This window comes from Amblyomma americanum, chromosome 8 (assembly GCF_052857255.1).
Source record: "Amblyomma americanum isolate KBUSLIRL-KWMA chromosome 8, ASM5285725v1, whole genome shotgun sequence".
Lineage (NCBI taxonomy): Eukaryota > Metazoa > Arthropoda > Arachnida > Ixodida > Ixodidae > Amblyomma > Amblyomma americanum.
This window is the reverse complement of record NC_135504.1, coordinates 48,503,267-48,518,277: the sequence shown is the minus strand read 5'-3', so window position 1 is coordinate 48,518,277 and position 15,011 is coordinate 48,503,267. Positions and strand designations below refer to the sequence as shown.

Below are 15,011 nucleotides of genomic sequence, written 5' to 3'. Positions count from 1 at the left end.
CCTATCCTCGCTTCTTTAAAACCGGGATTTTACATTCAATTAAGAAGAAACCGGGATTTCGCATTCAATTAGGAGTAACATTTGAATGTTGTACGAGCTATAACCAGAACCCTAATGGAACTATTACTATCGTTTTATATGTCTTCACGCTCATCAGCTGCCTTTGAAGGGAATAAAGAGCATAACCCTTCGAGAACAGTGCAGTAAACCTGACTAAACGGGCGACTGAATGAGCACCGGGTTCCTTGCATTAACTTTTATACGATACTTTTACCTGTTCACACATTGGACCAATTAAATGGCGCCAGCGTAGGACTACAATGGTTTCATATTGCAAATGACTTGCTCTCAATTTTTCCTTATCTTCGCAGAAAAAAAAAAAACGAATGGAGTGCATCTGGCAACCTTTGCTAGAGCTCATGTCTGCATGAAAAAGATGGTCGGGATTAAGAGAATTATGTATATTGGGTCTCTAGGTGTCACGGCTGTTCGGATAAGTATAGCTGAAATCTTTCATGATTTCTCATTGCTGTTAGATTTTACTGATTCCATTCAACGATTCTTCCCATTTTTTTCAGTGCTCTCGGTGCCGCTGCTGTACTCAAACATTGTCATCGGTCTCGCTGGCACAATATACACAGCTCTGGTAAAACATATGCTTGAATTTTTTGTGCTTCCCTAAAGAAAGCAGTTGCGGCGTACCTTATCTAGACTGTTGTCATAGAACGTGCTATTAGAGTGTTGTTTTTGTCGTCGAGGACATCGTTGATATCTTAGTGTGCCATTTGGCAGGCTTATGCATGCAGGTATTGTTTCCGACTCCACTAAGCAAAACTGCAGGGTTTGGGAGAAACGTTTATGTTGAAATGTGCTGCGATGTTTTAGAATGCATTAGGGACGTGCAGAAGAATAGGTTGGCAAAAAAAACTGTTGAAAGGAACAGGCCACTTAGGAAGTGCGGCGTGCGAAGTCAAATATCAGAAAAAAGGCCGCCATAATGCTTTAGCAGTAGTATGGAAATATTTATCCAAATTTGCTGATGCAAATGACAGCATATTTGCAGCGTATTGAAATGTTTGCCCTCGGCTTTTTATTACATGGTGGTGTAGTTTTCTTTCTGCGTTAAAGTTGAGGGAGTTTTCACCAGAAGTCGTCACTGCTTTTTTCGCATTTAAATGTGTCCCTCTTTTCCAATGTATTTTTCTTTCTTCTCAGGGGGGACTCCGCGGCGTCGTATGGGCCGACTGCGTGCAGGCTCTGGTTATGCTTGTGGCACCAGTGACAATCATAGCAAAAGTGATAAACGATTCTAGCAGTGCCACACCGCCGCTCCGACCCATGACTGATTTAAACGTTTCTGAGTACATGTTCAGGTAAGTAAAATAAAGGCCAGATGAGCGAAATCAGACATCAGCACTTGTGGTTGCATTCAGGAAATGTAAAACTTATTTTTTATAATTTTTTAATTGTAGAACGTATGCGCGGCAGATTCCCCTGAGTGATCGAGCTGGTTGCCTGCGATACTGGCACCGAAGCATATTATGTAACAACAGAATGCTTCGGAACATTTTTTTAGGATTCTGATGGCTTTCTGGGTTCCCCTTTACAATATACTGATAATTATATTAAAGCTTTGCAGCCAGGATTCAATGAAATAATTGATATGAAGCAGAAATTCCACTTCTGTTGACAGTTTTTGCCCATATTGATCTGAGTGCAAAATAGAGCTTTTTTAGCTAAGCATGTTGCCGGGCTTGTCCATTTAGCATTTTGACACTTTCAAAATACCCTGGCGCAAAACAATTCCCGTGCACAATAGAGACCAGGAGACAACGGACAGGCGCCAGCCCGCTGTGCAAGAAATACAGCTCAGCAAAACATGTTGCCAGACTAGTTGGTTTAGCATTGTCAAACTTAGAAAACACCATGGCGCAAAGTAATTCACACAAACAATAGAGTCGAGAAGAAAACGGACAGGTGCCAGCCAGCTGTACTAGAAATGCAGCTCAGCAAAACATGTTGGCTGGCTAGTTGGTTTAACATCTTAACACTTGGAAAACATGCTGGCTCAAAGCAATTCGCACACGCGATAGAGACGAGGAGACAACGGACAGGCGCCAGCACGCTGTGCTGGAAGTAAAGATCAGCAAAACATGTTTCCGGCTAATTGGTTTAGCATCTTGAAACTTGGAAAACACGCTGGCACAAAAAATCACGCACGCAACAGAGACGAGGAGACAATGGACAGGCGCCAGCCCTCTATAGTAGAAATGCAGCTCAGCAAAACATGTTGCCCGGCTAGCTAGTTGTGTAACCATCAGGAGTTATACAACCTGTCATCCAGCGATAGCAGCCTTGCAAAACTGTCCACCACATAGCCTTCAAGAATGATCTCGCAACGTAACGCTGCAGTAAAATTTATGCCCCTCCGTAGACATAAGCAATGGCCATCTGGAATCAGTGTAATTTGCCGATATTTATGATCTCAGCTATAAACTGCAGGACCACTTCAGGCAAGAGTTCAGATCCTAAACGCATAGCGGTTTACTCCCATGTGCAGTAAAGATACTGTGGCACTAGAATAGTTTTTCTTCGTAACTTCCTAGCTCCTTCAACTAGAAAAAAAGTAAGAGTTCTGCCTTGGTAATGTGATGAAAATTTTCCGTTGTTTTCAGTTAACTGGATCATAGATCTCACTTCGCACACATCATCGTTTTGAGGATAGGTTTTGGTACTTTTGACAAAATCAGATTTTTTACGTATATACACGAACATGAAACATCTGAAAGTGCTTTCTTACTTGTCTTCGATAAATTCTGGCAAAGCTCATTCCCACAATGGACTGCGGGTTTTAATTTTTGTGTTCTTTTTTATCATTTGATTGTAATGTGACTGACATACATTGTGTAATGTCTGGATTTTTAACTTTGCATGCGTGCATTCTTAACTACTTTATATCGTGCTCCTGCATATTGGTTCTTCTAAATCAGTGCCCTTGTGCCTTGCTTTGGGAATTTTACAAAATAAGCAAAAGCATGCGATGCTTTGTTCTTACACAGAGCAAAACTGGACATCACACTTGATGAGAACATCTGGAGTTGTCTCATTGGAGGCCTCCCATACATTTTTGTTCGTGTTGGATTTGACCAAATGGTGGTGCAGCGATTCATGGCAGCCAGGAGTCTGCGAGATGCAAAAAGGTGTGCCTAATTTTTGTTTGCCGTTTTCGTTTCTGCTCGCTCACGTAATTTTATATGTGATGTATGTGTACATTCTTGTTTTAGGATAGCCGTCGTCAGTGCTGCATTCGTTGTTTTCTTTTTTTTCCTGGTTGGAGTTGCGGGTGGAACTATCATTTACTGGTACAGAGACTGTGACCCAATTTTGTCGGGTGCAATCAAAAGCTACGATCAGGTGAGATATGGTAGTTGTTTACCATTTTCTGCATGAGCAGACAGTCCTCCCATGGTTATTGGGACTGAAGGTACACCAAGGAATAAAGATAAATTGCCAGCAATTGGCACTTAGCTTTCAGCAAGGAAACAGTGCATCGCTCACATAAGAAAGCGTTATCAACCTGTATTTTTGTCGTAATGCTCCTATGTAAGGATCTGGTATTCCGGTGGATCTGTTTTACCATACTTTATGCATATAGAATTCTCCATGTATACGAGTCTGGCTTTGTCTGTATTTTGTTCTACTGGCCGGATGCACGACTGGATGTTTCCAATTAATTTTAGTATGGGTGCCCTTTATCGAGGTATTTATTTGCATAGTACTAAAAACCACAATTTTTAAAATATTTTTCAATATCGATACGAGTAGACGTTTACTGCAGAATACGATTACAGCAAAATAGGCAGTAAAACTATTTGATGTGTTATTCATGGGAAGCTATCGTGATTGCACTTCAAAGAGTGGTCTATGGAAGCTTTGAAGCACGCCGTTGGACACTTAAAATTATTGTCAGGCTACCTGTACACTAAAGCGATTTTAAATTTTTTCCTGCTGATTTGTTAAATGAATAGCAAAATAAATATATTAATGTGCTTTCGTTTTAGGTCGTCCCTTACTACTTAAAGGAAAGCCTTTCTGATGTGATGACGCTACGAGGTTTGTTTCTTGCTGGGCTCCTAGGTGCTACTACAAGGTGAGTTCGTAAAACAGACATGCATTTTCGTGCAACGTATTTTGCTTATGGAATGACAAATGATATTTTACGAAGCCAAATAGTAATAGATGTATGCCCAGGACAACCAAGCGCGCATGTTTTGGAAAGATTGCAAGTCCCACCGACAGTCGGAAAGCTTTTTAGTTGTGTTAGAAAGTCATGCGCTTAACTAAATTATGATGGTTTTAACTATTACGGATCTCCAGGTTGTCTAAAGAGAGAACTTGGCGTTAGTAACAGCACTGGAACATTTAGAATTTTGAAAACGTGATTGTGCTTTTCGTAGCGGCGAATTTATTTGATCATGATGATGGTTTATTTTTAGTGCAAGAGCACCTGACACCTGGCGCCATGGGACAAGTATTTTCGCGTGCTCAATGCAGACTCAGAGACTCATTTTCCGAGTATTTAACTCTATACACACCGAACACAAAGCCAAAAGAAAGCTTGTGCACATCTTGTCACCGGAGGGTACCCAGCAGCATTGGGATCGAACCCCACATCTGCGGCATGGGAGGCGGATGCTCGAGCCAGGTGGCATTGCTGCAGTATGCAGTGAACTTTCACATGGAAATGGGCCCTTTTCGTCGTGACTGCAAGCATCTAAATTCGGCACAGGCATCGCTAAGAGAAGTACGTCTAAAGCGAATTTCTCTTTAACACCCGCTGCATAGAGCGAGCACCGGTGTGCAGGGCATGAGCTGCCTGCACTGAGCGAGTGACGAGAGCTGGTGACTTCCTCTGCCTTGGCTTCACTGCAAGGTCATTCCTATTTCATGTATCGGTTTGCCCTATAGCCTTTGCACCACACTGCTGAGTACAATCGCGTTTTTGAATTGGTGAAATTGATGTGGCTATTACTTACAGCCAGAGACAAACATGAAATTCCAAACATGCGACTAGCAGTGGAGTCCTAGTAAAAGCTATTCCAACCAGCTTACTACGCAGTACAATTCGATCTGCTTTGTGATGAGTGCCGTCAATGTCCCTACTCCACGCCAACTGCCATCCTTAAACTTCCAAAACCTTATTTTCAAACACTGCGGCTGGGCATCGTTCACACAACCTGTATTATTTCTCTTCAAGTCATCGTATTGAGCTCCTTTGCCTTGTTTCGCATTCCGGACATTACAGAAAGTAGTCATGCAATAGTCGGCGAATGGTTTCTGATGATGCGAAAACAAAAGCTATCGGGTCACCTTGCCCTGCTTGAGATGGAATGATTTTTTGACAGCCGCCGTATCGTGTTTATACTTGTCAGTGTGTCGACTATGTGTATGTGCTGAATATAGCACTCATTACGATCACATATTTAGAGACTACTGCGAAGTGCGCCTCAAGATGTACCTGAACTCAGCAATGCAGTGATGCGAGCAATAACTCTCAGTCACCGCATTAGGCTAAGGAGGTCGACAGATTAGAAACGACAATTATATAAAAGCAATTTTACATTTTTGTTCCTTTTTTGTATTGTGAAAACAGTTCATTGACACATAAGGAGCCGAAGAGAACAAGTCAAACGAAGTATGAGGGGCCCACTGTTTATACCGCACTGCGTAAGCCTTGATATGCTTAACTGCCAACTACCTCCTACCATACTAAGAACTTCTCCATAGCCAAGAAGACCTATTGAAAAGGAGAAAGGTGTAAGAAAACAAAAACACGCGTGAAAAAATAAGCGCTCTCCACCTTAATTAGATTGGAGGTTTATGTATACTTTTGTCCTTTTCATTAATGCTCCTCACGCTGTCCTTTCTTCAGTGTGCCCCTGCCTAATGCATTTTGAGGTCTTGCTCCCCAATTTCGACGTCGACAGGCACAAAAGTTGACAGTGCTGAATTCATTTTGAAAGACGATTCATGCAATTGATATAAATTTTTTTTGAAGGTCACAACAGTTTTATTTTCTTTTTGTATCTCAACCCAAGCTTTAATGAGGTGAATTGTTGAGCTATTGTAGAAGAACTTATTGCTGGGCGAGTTGGTGCATAGCTTTCTTGGTATGGCATTGCGCACACGACAAGACGAACACAGGAAAGAGTAGGACGACAGAAAGAGCGCAAAGAGCGCTCTTTCTGTCGTCCTACTCTTTCCTGTATTCGTCTCGTCGTGTGCGCAACGCCATACCAAGAAAGATTGTTGAGCTAGTTGGTGCATGATCTCTTAAAAACCATGGCCAGCAGCAGAGAAGAACCAGACATGTGGTAAAAACACACAAATGTGGACGATACTACGATCCCACCCAAGCACGAATGTGATTCGCGTAATTAAGATTTCCATACTATTTTTCCCGCACGAAATTGCAGCCGTTAAGTTACACGGATGCTGTCACATTTCAGAGAAATATCACTATCTACATATTTCAGACGATAGCAAAAACTATGTGGTTTCGATAAACTCTTAAAAATGATTCTCAAAGACTTCCGTCAACCAACTGCAATACTGTCTTCTTTGTGTTTGCAGTACGGTTTCATCTGTGGTGAACTCTCATGCCGCAACATTCTACATCGACATTGTGGCACCACACTTCAGCATCTCAGAGAAGAAAGCATTGATTATAATGCGCCTGTTAGGTACGTTCAAAGACTGAAAGCCATTCATCAGTCTTTTTCAGGTGTTGTTTCTACTTCTGAATATAGTAATAGAAAATGAACAATATGATGTGTGGCAGGCCAGAGCCACAAGGAAGAAATTTCAGTTTTCCACTTTGCTCTTGACGCAAAAACAAATTAACTACAGTACTTTGAAAATGATGCCTCATTTTGAATCAAGGAAAAGTGAGTTTTGTTGTGGCAGCAAGGTTTTTGGGTTGCTTTTGTCTATACTCACCTCAAAGTTTAAAAATGTTAGACGCCTAGAGCTTGAATAAATAAACACGAATGAGACCTGTTTGTGATGACAAACAACTTCCATTTCAGCGTTTGGGAGTGGGGCAATTATGACCCTGTTTGCAATCGCGGTTCCAACTCTAGGTACAGCTACTCGGGTAGGTTTCCAGTTTTTCATATTTGTTCGTTCCTCCTAGTACGTCCTACCATATTCGTAATCGAGTTTCATTCTGCACGCAGCTGTTTTTGAACTTCTACGCCTCAGCCTCTGGCCCTTTCTTCGCTCTAGTAATCCTCGCCGTCTCTTGTCCGTGGATCAATGCAAGGGTAAGTTCTTATTGTTTGTATAGTGACACAGCTGACATAAGTGCTGCTTCAATGAAACAAGAATCTGTGCATCTCCAAAATGTAGAGATTTTTGTGGTGTGTGGAACGCCATGAAACGCTTTTTCTGAGAGCAATAAGGTGTGGGGGAATTTGACGAGACTACACAGCATCATGTGCTGCAATTGAAAACTGAAGGGTTGACAGGCTGGCTTTGAGAATGCTACCCAGGCGTGCATAGCGCATGCATCCAGGCAGTAGGCGGTTTCGAAAATGAAGCACTGCCTATAATTTGAGTCGAATGAAGGTGGTTTAATTGGTTTTGTTTTGTTTATGGGGTTTAACGTAAGAGAGCCACTCCGGCTGTGAGGGACACCGTAGTGAAGGGCTCCGGAAATTTTGACCACCTGGGGTTCACTAACGTGCACTGACGTCGCACAGTACACAGACCTCTAGAATTTCGCCTCCATCAAAATTAGACCTCCGCTGCCGGGATCGCACTCACGTCTTTCGGGTGAGCAGCCGAGCCCCATAACTACTGAGCCACTGCGGCAGCTTGAATGAAGGTTGGTTGTGGGAGCATGCATTAACGAGGCCTGCTGGTCCAAATAGAACTGTTGTCGCTCTGAGGGCTAAAGAAAGCACCAAGAGTACACTCGAGATTTTCATAATTTAAGCAGCACATTTACCGCTTTAAAAAAATTCAGATCACTCAAGTGACCGCTAGTTTGAACCGTAAAATAATGCTTTATATGCTCCAAAGTTTACTCAGGCTTTAAGAGGCATCGTAGTGGAGTTTTCGGGTTAGTAGAGATCCCCCAGGGTCCTTTAACGTGCAGGGACTTTGCGCAGTACACGGACCTATTGTAATATATCTCCACCGAAATGTGACCGCCGCGCCCGGATTGAACCCACGTTTTTCTGGTCACGGAGTGATCCTTATATTTAGAAAAAGTTCTACCCGAAAAACCACTATCATAAGTTCGCCTGAGGGCCACAAATTGTCAGGATGTTTTCAAGTCGTTCTCCACGATCATCATTCCAAAGGAGCTTCTTGAATTCAGACTTCTAGTTGTGATATTTGTAGATTTATTTCTCCTATATAACTGAAAACCTACCTACCGCGCAAAGTGGCAACCTGACCTCCGGTTTATAAGCAAATTGCCCACCGTGGCAGGTAGCCATGGTGGCCACCTGCCGAAATCCAAGAAATTCCAAACTACCCCCAAAAATTAGGAGCAAGGCTCCGCCCTAAGAATAGTACATGATAGCGTTTAATGGGTTAAAGCCCTGTTTATCTAGAAATAATCATTCTCTACTTTATGTTCATAGATCCCTGGGAGTTCCGTTTATGTAGAATTGGTCCCTCTCTAGTTTATGCTCATAGATCCCTGGGAGTTCTGTTCATGTAGAATTGGTCACTCTCTACTTTATGTTCATAGTTCCCTCTGAGCTCTGTTTATGTAGAATTGGTCACTCTGGTTTACGTTCATAGATCCCTGGGAGTTCTGTTTATGTAGAATTGGTCACTCTCTAGTTTATGTTCATGGATCCCTGGGAGTTCTGTTTATGTAGAATTGGTCACTCTCTGCTTTACGTTCATAGATCCCTGGGAGTTCTGTTTATGTAGAATTGGTCACTCTCTACTTTACGTTCATAGTTCCCTGGGAGCTCTGTTTATGTAGAATTGGTCGCTCTTTAGTTTGCATTCATAGATCCCTGGGAGCTCTGTTTATGTAGAAATGGTCACTTTCTACTTTACGTCCATAGAGCCGCCGCGGTGGCTGAGTGGTTATGGCGCTCGGCTGCTGGCCCGAAAGACACGGGTTCGATCCCGGCCGCGGCGGTCGAATTTCGATGGAGGCGAAATTTTAGAGGCCCGTGTACTGTGCGATGTCAGTGCACGTTAAAGAACCCCAGGTGGTCGAAATTTCCGGAGGCCTTCACTACAGCGTCCCTTATAGCCTGGGTCGCTTTGGGGGGTTAAACTCCCATAAAACCAAAAAACTTTACATCCATAGATCCCTGGGAGTTCTGTTTATGTAGAGTTGGTCACTCTCTACTTTACGCTCATAGTTCCCAGGGAGCTCTGTTTATGTAGAATTGGTCACTCTCTACTTTACGCTCATTGTTCCCTGGGAGTTTTGTTTATGTAGAATTGGTCACTCTCTACTTTACACTCATAGTTCCCTGGGAGTTTTGTTTATGTAGAATTGGTCACTCTCTACTTTACGCTCATAGTTCCCTGGGAGATCTGTTTATGTAGAATTGGTCACTCTCTAGTTTACGTTCATAGATCCCTGGGAGTTCTGTTTATGTAGAATTGGTCACTGTCTATGTTCATAGTTCCCTGGGAGCTCTGTTTATGTAGAATTGGTCACTGTCTTCACTGGATTATGATGTGTTTCTCTTGCATTGCAGGGTGCGGCTTGGGGAAGCTTGCTGGTTTGTGGGTTTCAGCTGTGGCATGCTGTGGGTAGGAGCCTGTCTAGTGTGGCAAAGCCGCCTGTGTTTCCTGGAACACTAGACCGCTGTCCTGCGCCTGGAAACAGCACTGCTGAAGTTTCGAGCTTGACGCAAGGACTACTCCAAGAGGGGTATTTTTTTGTGTTACACGGGCATTAGTTCTTTTGCGTAAATTCAAGGGTTAGCTTCTTTCAGAAGCATACGTTACAATCGGAAGGAAATTTTTATAAAAAGTCATCATACGAACAGAAGTGAAAAAGCTGTCAGGTCTAGCCTGTCTGGCTATGTAACTTTTACCATGAGAGTGGTTTCCTTCTGCTGCACAACTGCTTAGTATTCCTGATTTGTCTGCCTTTTTAGTAGGTGGGGTTACTGAAACTGAGCTCCTGTTTTCAGAATCTTTATGTTCAACTGCTCGAAATCTATGCAGCGCACCTTGATATCTTTTTCCGATCACGAAATTACATTAATGGGATACTGTAAAAGTACACGTGTTACTGCGCACATTCATCTTCGATAATATGAATTCTGCCAGTTCCCCAGTACGGCAATTTTTTTTTCGCACAGGCTGAGTATCGGGCACCATGGAAGCAAATTTCTCGGTATCTTAAGCAGATGAGGATAACCTCATGTGGTCGCTAGGACGTTCGTCACTTGACACCCCATATTCTGGTGACTGATCAGATGGCTATATCTTTGCTAACTTATTGCAGATAAGCAAATACGCTGTCACCTTTCGTGCACCGTACTTCAGAAGCAGTACTAATAATGTGCTCTAACGTATAATTAGGGGCATAGCTATACCAGCGAGCCCTGTTTGACCTTGCCGAAGTGCCCGACAGAAGTTCGTCGAGAACCTGTTTAGTCAAATGGTTTATGGGGTTTTCATGTCCCAAAGCAACTCAGGCTATGAGGGACGCCGTTGTGAAGGGATCCGGAAATTTCAACCACCTGAGGTTCTTTAACGTGCACTGTCCTAGTACGCAAAGGGATCTGGCATTAATGTAGACTCTGGTGCAGATATTTTTCTTCAGGGAAGGAATGTATTCGGTGTCTAGCAGTAGAATAGAGGCACCCAAGTGTTCACCATCATGTGCTGTGTGCTACTGAGAAATGTTTGCTGAGGACAGTTCATATGGAGGGGCTGCTTTACCAGGGCAGTTACTCCACAAATTATTACAGTGTGGTGTATGGTTTGTCCAGAGTCCTCATATCATTGCTGCATGCTGGTAAGAACCAAGACATGGTACGAAATTGATTTTTGATCTGTTAAACAAATATGGTCACTCTGGCGTTCTCTCGTACGACTCAGCACCAAAGAAAATTTTAAAGTTTAGAATCCATAAAGAACAAGCAACAGAACGGAAGCAACAAATATTTGCTCTCTTTGGGCACTCTGGCTATCAGAAATGCGTTATCATTATCATCAAGTAACACCGGAAAGCTGCGACCCGGAGCTCACAGGGTTCTACGACACACCATACGAGGAGTACGACAAACCAAGACCATGATGTTTTCTCCTTTAAACTGAGCTTATTTAATCTGGCATGGTGAATTTCACTGGCACTGCTATAAGTCATACATTCATATTTGAACAGCGCAATAAAACAATGGGACACAATGACAAAAGGACACCACAAGCGCTGACTCGCAGCTAGATTTTTAATTCACGTCAAAGCATCTTAAATAATAAGAATGCCAAACACAAACAGGAAGGAAAACCAAAAGAAAAACGACACAAAGCTGCTAATCATGCCCACAAAGGTGACAATCAGCACGAGCGCAAGACTACACATCATGGCCGGATAAAAACATCATCTCTTTATCAGTTAGTGTGACATAAGGATCACTAATGCAGCTATCAGGTTACAAGCGGATGTGAAAAGCCTCCAAAATTTCCCGCGTTAGGCTGTCATTATGTTTTCCTAGGATGATGGTGTTAGACAACAGAGGGGTGCAAGTACCTTCTCTCCATAAGTACAGCACAGTGCTTTATGCTATTTAGAGTTGAACCTGCGAATAATTGGATCATTGGATCAATAATTGGATCATTCGGTTCATTTCGCGTGTATTGGAGCATCTTAGTTATTCGCAGTGAGATAATGATTAAAATTACAGGGGTGAGGCATGTTTTTGAACTATTCACTATTTCATTCATGAGCGCCCTCAAATTTCAGGAAGGTGACGTATTCACACTGTTAAATTTGGCCTGTGGGAGCGTAAACGTGAAGAAAGGCCATTATCTCGAACACTGCACGACATGGGACAGATGGCTTTACTGTATGTTGCCATGCCATAAAACCGCCCGTTTCACATGGCCGGTCTGAAAATGAGCGGCTCTCCTGCTCTGCCATCCTCCGTCCACCGCTGGTGGAAAACGAGCTGCCAGCTTGTAGCGCGCATGCGTACTTCGTGCTGGCCACAGGTGCAACGGTCAGCTGTAGTGACACGCCTGCCACTCCTGGCTGCCGGCTCGCTGAAACACGTCGCACCTCTGGCTTTCACGTGCATGTATTTTTCGAATCGGTTTTCTAGTAGGAGAGGAAGTACTGCGATGTCACAAAAGGGTGCCACATGTACTGAGAAAGGCAGATTGGCTTCCAGCTGCATACAGGGGACCCTTTCACCGTACACAGGGGGAAATCGATATTGGTGCATGGATTCAAAGGGCGCTCCCGTACAACAGGTGTCTGATAGGTTAGCTGCTCCGTCAACCATGGAGTGCTCCTATTGCAGTTCCACGTTTCCTCGTCACGTGTGCCTACTGAACCGGCTAACATTGACTCTATAAAAATAGAATAAGAACGCATTGTACAGCCATTGGACAGTTCTTTCGCAATAAAATTTTACACGAGCTGAGTGTGCGGGAAAAGAAATACAGATTATTTCAGCGCAGTCACGTTATGAAGTCGCGTGAAATGTGCAAATGTATCAGGAGCCATGCATGCTTTGTCCATTAGTAAAAAATTCTATGCATGACTGGGTTGCGATGAAAACCAACAATAAGCTTATTTTTTTGAGACAGCGAACACCCCGGCATCTTTTGTTCACGATTGTACATGTGTTTGTATGAGCGCTCGCTGGAAAATTTGGTGATGTCCGTACAAATTTGTGCGGTTTTCATACCACGTGTCCGTCTGCAATCGCTTCCTTCTGGCAGCATCTCAAAGAGGTAGTGAGATATCAGAATTGTCGCGATAATGGAGGAAAGGCTGTCCCCATTTTAGCTGATGAACGCCCTACATAATCGCCTATACAGAGGGACCTGCAGGTCTGTGTTGGTACGCTTTTACACCTAGACTTTAATCTTACACTTACATTTGCACTTACTGTTACGATTACAGATTACACTTCTGAACTCGGTAGCAGAGAAAGTATTCACGCACCGGTGAGGGCCAGCAGATTAAGTACCCTGGCAACTGGCCACCATTACAGCATTGCTTGTGTGCCTTAGTTTATTTTCAAACTCCATGACAACCTTTTTTTAGATTGAACCAAGTTTTCTCATTTCTTCTACTGTAAGACGTGTTTGAACCATTCCCTGTCACCAGGTTTCCCCTGTGTCTTCAAGGACGGTTCATATGGCACCGCCACAGTGCGAAACTCACGAGTGTAATAACTGTTTTCTTGAGTTCATCATGATTTCAAGTTCTAGTGGTGTCTATAGACGTGACTACATGGCTTATTAGTACAGACGGTGACTTAAGAAAATGTGGCGTATTTCCACTGATGCCATCGCATGTTATCTTTCGCCACATTTCTTTTACAGGTCTGATGTGTTTCCATTGTACCAGCTCTCCTTCTTTTGGAGTTCATTCTTGGGTGCCCTGTTGACAATTTTGCTTGCTACTATGCTCAGCTTCATTACTGGTGAGCATATGAAGCGTTCCCAACTTGAAGTGTACTAATGTTATGTTTAAAAAGCCAGCTGTCATCGCGTCGTTGCGCCATGAGTACGTAATGGTGTCACGCGTGCGGTGGTGTTTCTTTATACCTTTCCTCATTCGTTGGTGCAGCTGCGCCCAGCTGCTTGATAGGTATTTAGCACCCCCAGAAATCGTGCTGTTGATTTAATTTACTCTAAACACATCCGCAAATGTAACCACTTCAGAATGATGACGCAGTTTAAACTAAACACAAAAAAGCAAGGAGTTCTCCACGATGTGTGAGTGATTGGAAATATTTTCGAATGAGCGAGCTGTCGGTAAAGTCTTCAATCATCATCTGCCTGTGTACTAAAACAGTACTATATTCACGAGTGAACTGTCTACGAAATTTGTGGTTATGTGCCTCTTAAACATGACATGTTCAATGGCAGAATTGATTAGGTTTTACCGAAGATTTGTAAATCCCCAAACCATTGAACACTCTCCTCTAAGACACACTACCAGTCAAGCATATTTCGGAACAAACGCGTATACTTGAGCAATAATAGTCGTGGACTATTAGGCAGTTATGTTCGTGAATTTCTTTGGCCATGATCACAGCTTCGCGAAATGCTGGTCGGATAGTTGTGCATTAAGCAATGCGTGTAATTTATTGTGATGTCATGTACACATCACAGAATGTGTAATTTTATTGACCTAAGGCAAAACATGAGCTGTCGGGGACGCCGTATTGTACAGATCCGGATACATTTACACCTCCTGGGCTTCTTTAAAGAGCGCTCGCCTGGTAGGCTTCACGCGAGTTTTTATATCTACCAACTCAAATAGAGGTATAATGATAAGGCTGCCGGAGAGGCTTCGTTCTTGTGACTGAAATTGCTGTCTTGGCACTTGCTGGGGCTTTGAGTATTGTTCCCTTAATATAAAAACTTGAAAATCAATGCCTCCCTTTTAAATATATTGCGAGCGCGAACAGAGGAGCAGAAGTGGCACTGCATTGATCGGCAAAAGTTGTTCGCTTGCTGTAGTGTCAATGAAGTATTCAAGAAGACTATGTGCCTCAATACCAAAGGACTTATCTGCACTAAGAAACATTATTTCGGTCAATTTTGTCGCGCTCTGTTTGTCAGAAACAAACCAATTGGTTTGATTCCATGCTCTTGGTGTTTTTTTATTTCTCAAGGGGGCGTGAAGAATGCCAAAAATAATGTACGTTTTACGAGCCCTGTATTTTTGAACTTTTGGAAGCGGTTCGCCTTCATCGCTGAAAATTGTGAGGTAAGTGCTTCGGCGCTGAAAGATTTGTGGTTGTTTTTCAGTTATTGCATTAAAAACT

At 43.0% G+C, this 15,011-nt stretch overlaps 1 protein-coding gene across 4 annotated transcripts in view; it reads left to right on the top strand.

The window, feature by feature from the left end:
- The window catches only part of LOC144101572 (putative sodium-dependent multivitamin transporter), a 62,477-nt gene that overhangs the window by 43,650 nt on the left and 3,816 nt on the right, over positions 1–15,011 (top strand). For all 4 annotated transcript variants that reach the window (XM_077634720.1, XM_077634722.1, XM_077634723.1 and 1 more), the window contains exons 6-16: positions 579–646; positions 1,216–1,373; positions 3,060–3,200; positions 3,285–3,414; positions 4,062–4,150; positions 6,634–6,743; positions 7,089–7,156; positions 7,239–7,325; positions 9,744–9,919; positions 13,558–13,658; positions 14,859–14,953. In XM_077634720.1, the coding sequence (XP_077490846.1) occupies positions 579–646; positions 1,216–1,373; positions 3,060–3,200; positions 3,285–3,414; positions 4,062–4,150; positions 6,634–6,743; positions 7,089–7,156; positions 7,239–7,325; positions 9,744–9,919; positions 13,558–13,658; positions 14,859–14,953 (1,223 nt within the window). The remainder of the gene's footprint in view (positions 1–578; positions 647–1,215; positions 1,374–3,059; positions 3,201–3,284; positions 3,415–4,061; positions 4,151–6,633; positions 6,744–7,088; positions 7,157–7,238; positions 7,326–9,743; positions 9,920–13,557; positions 13,659–14,858; positions 14,954–15,011) is intronic.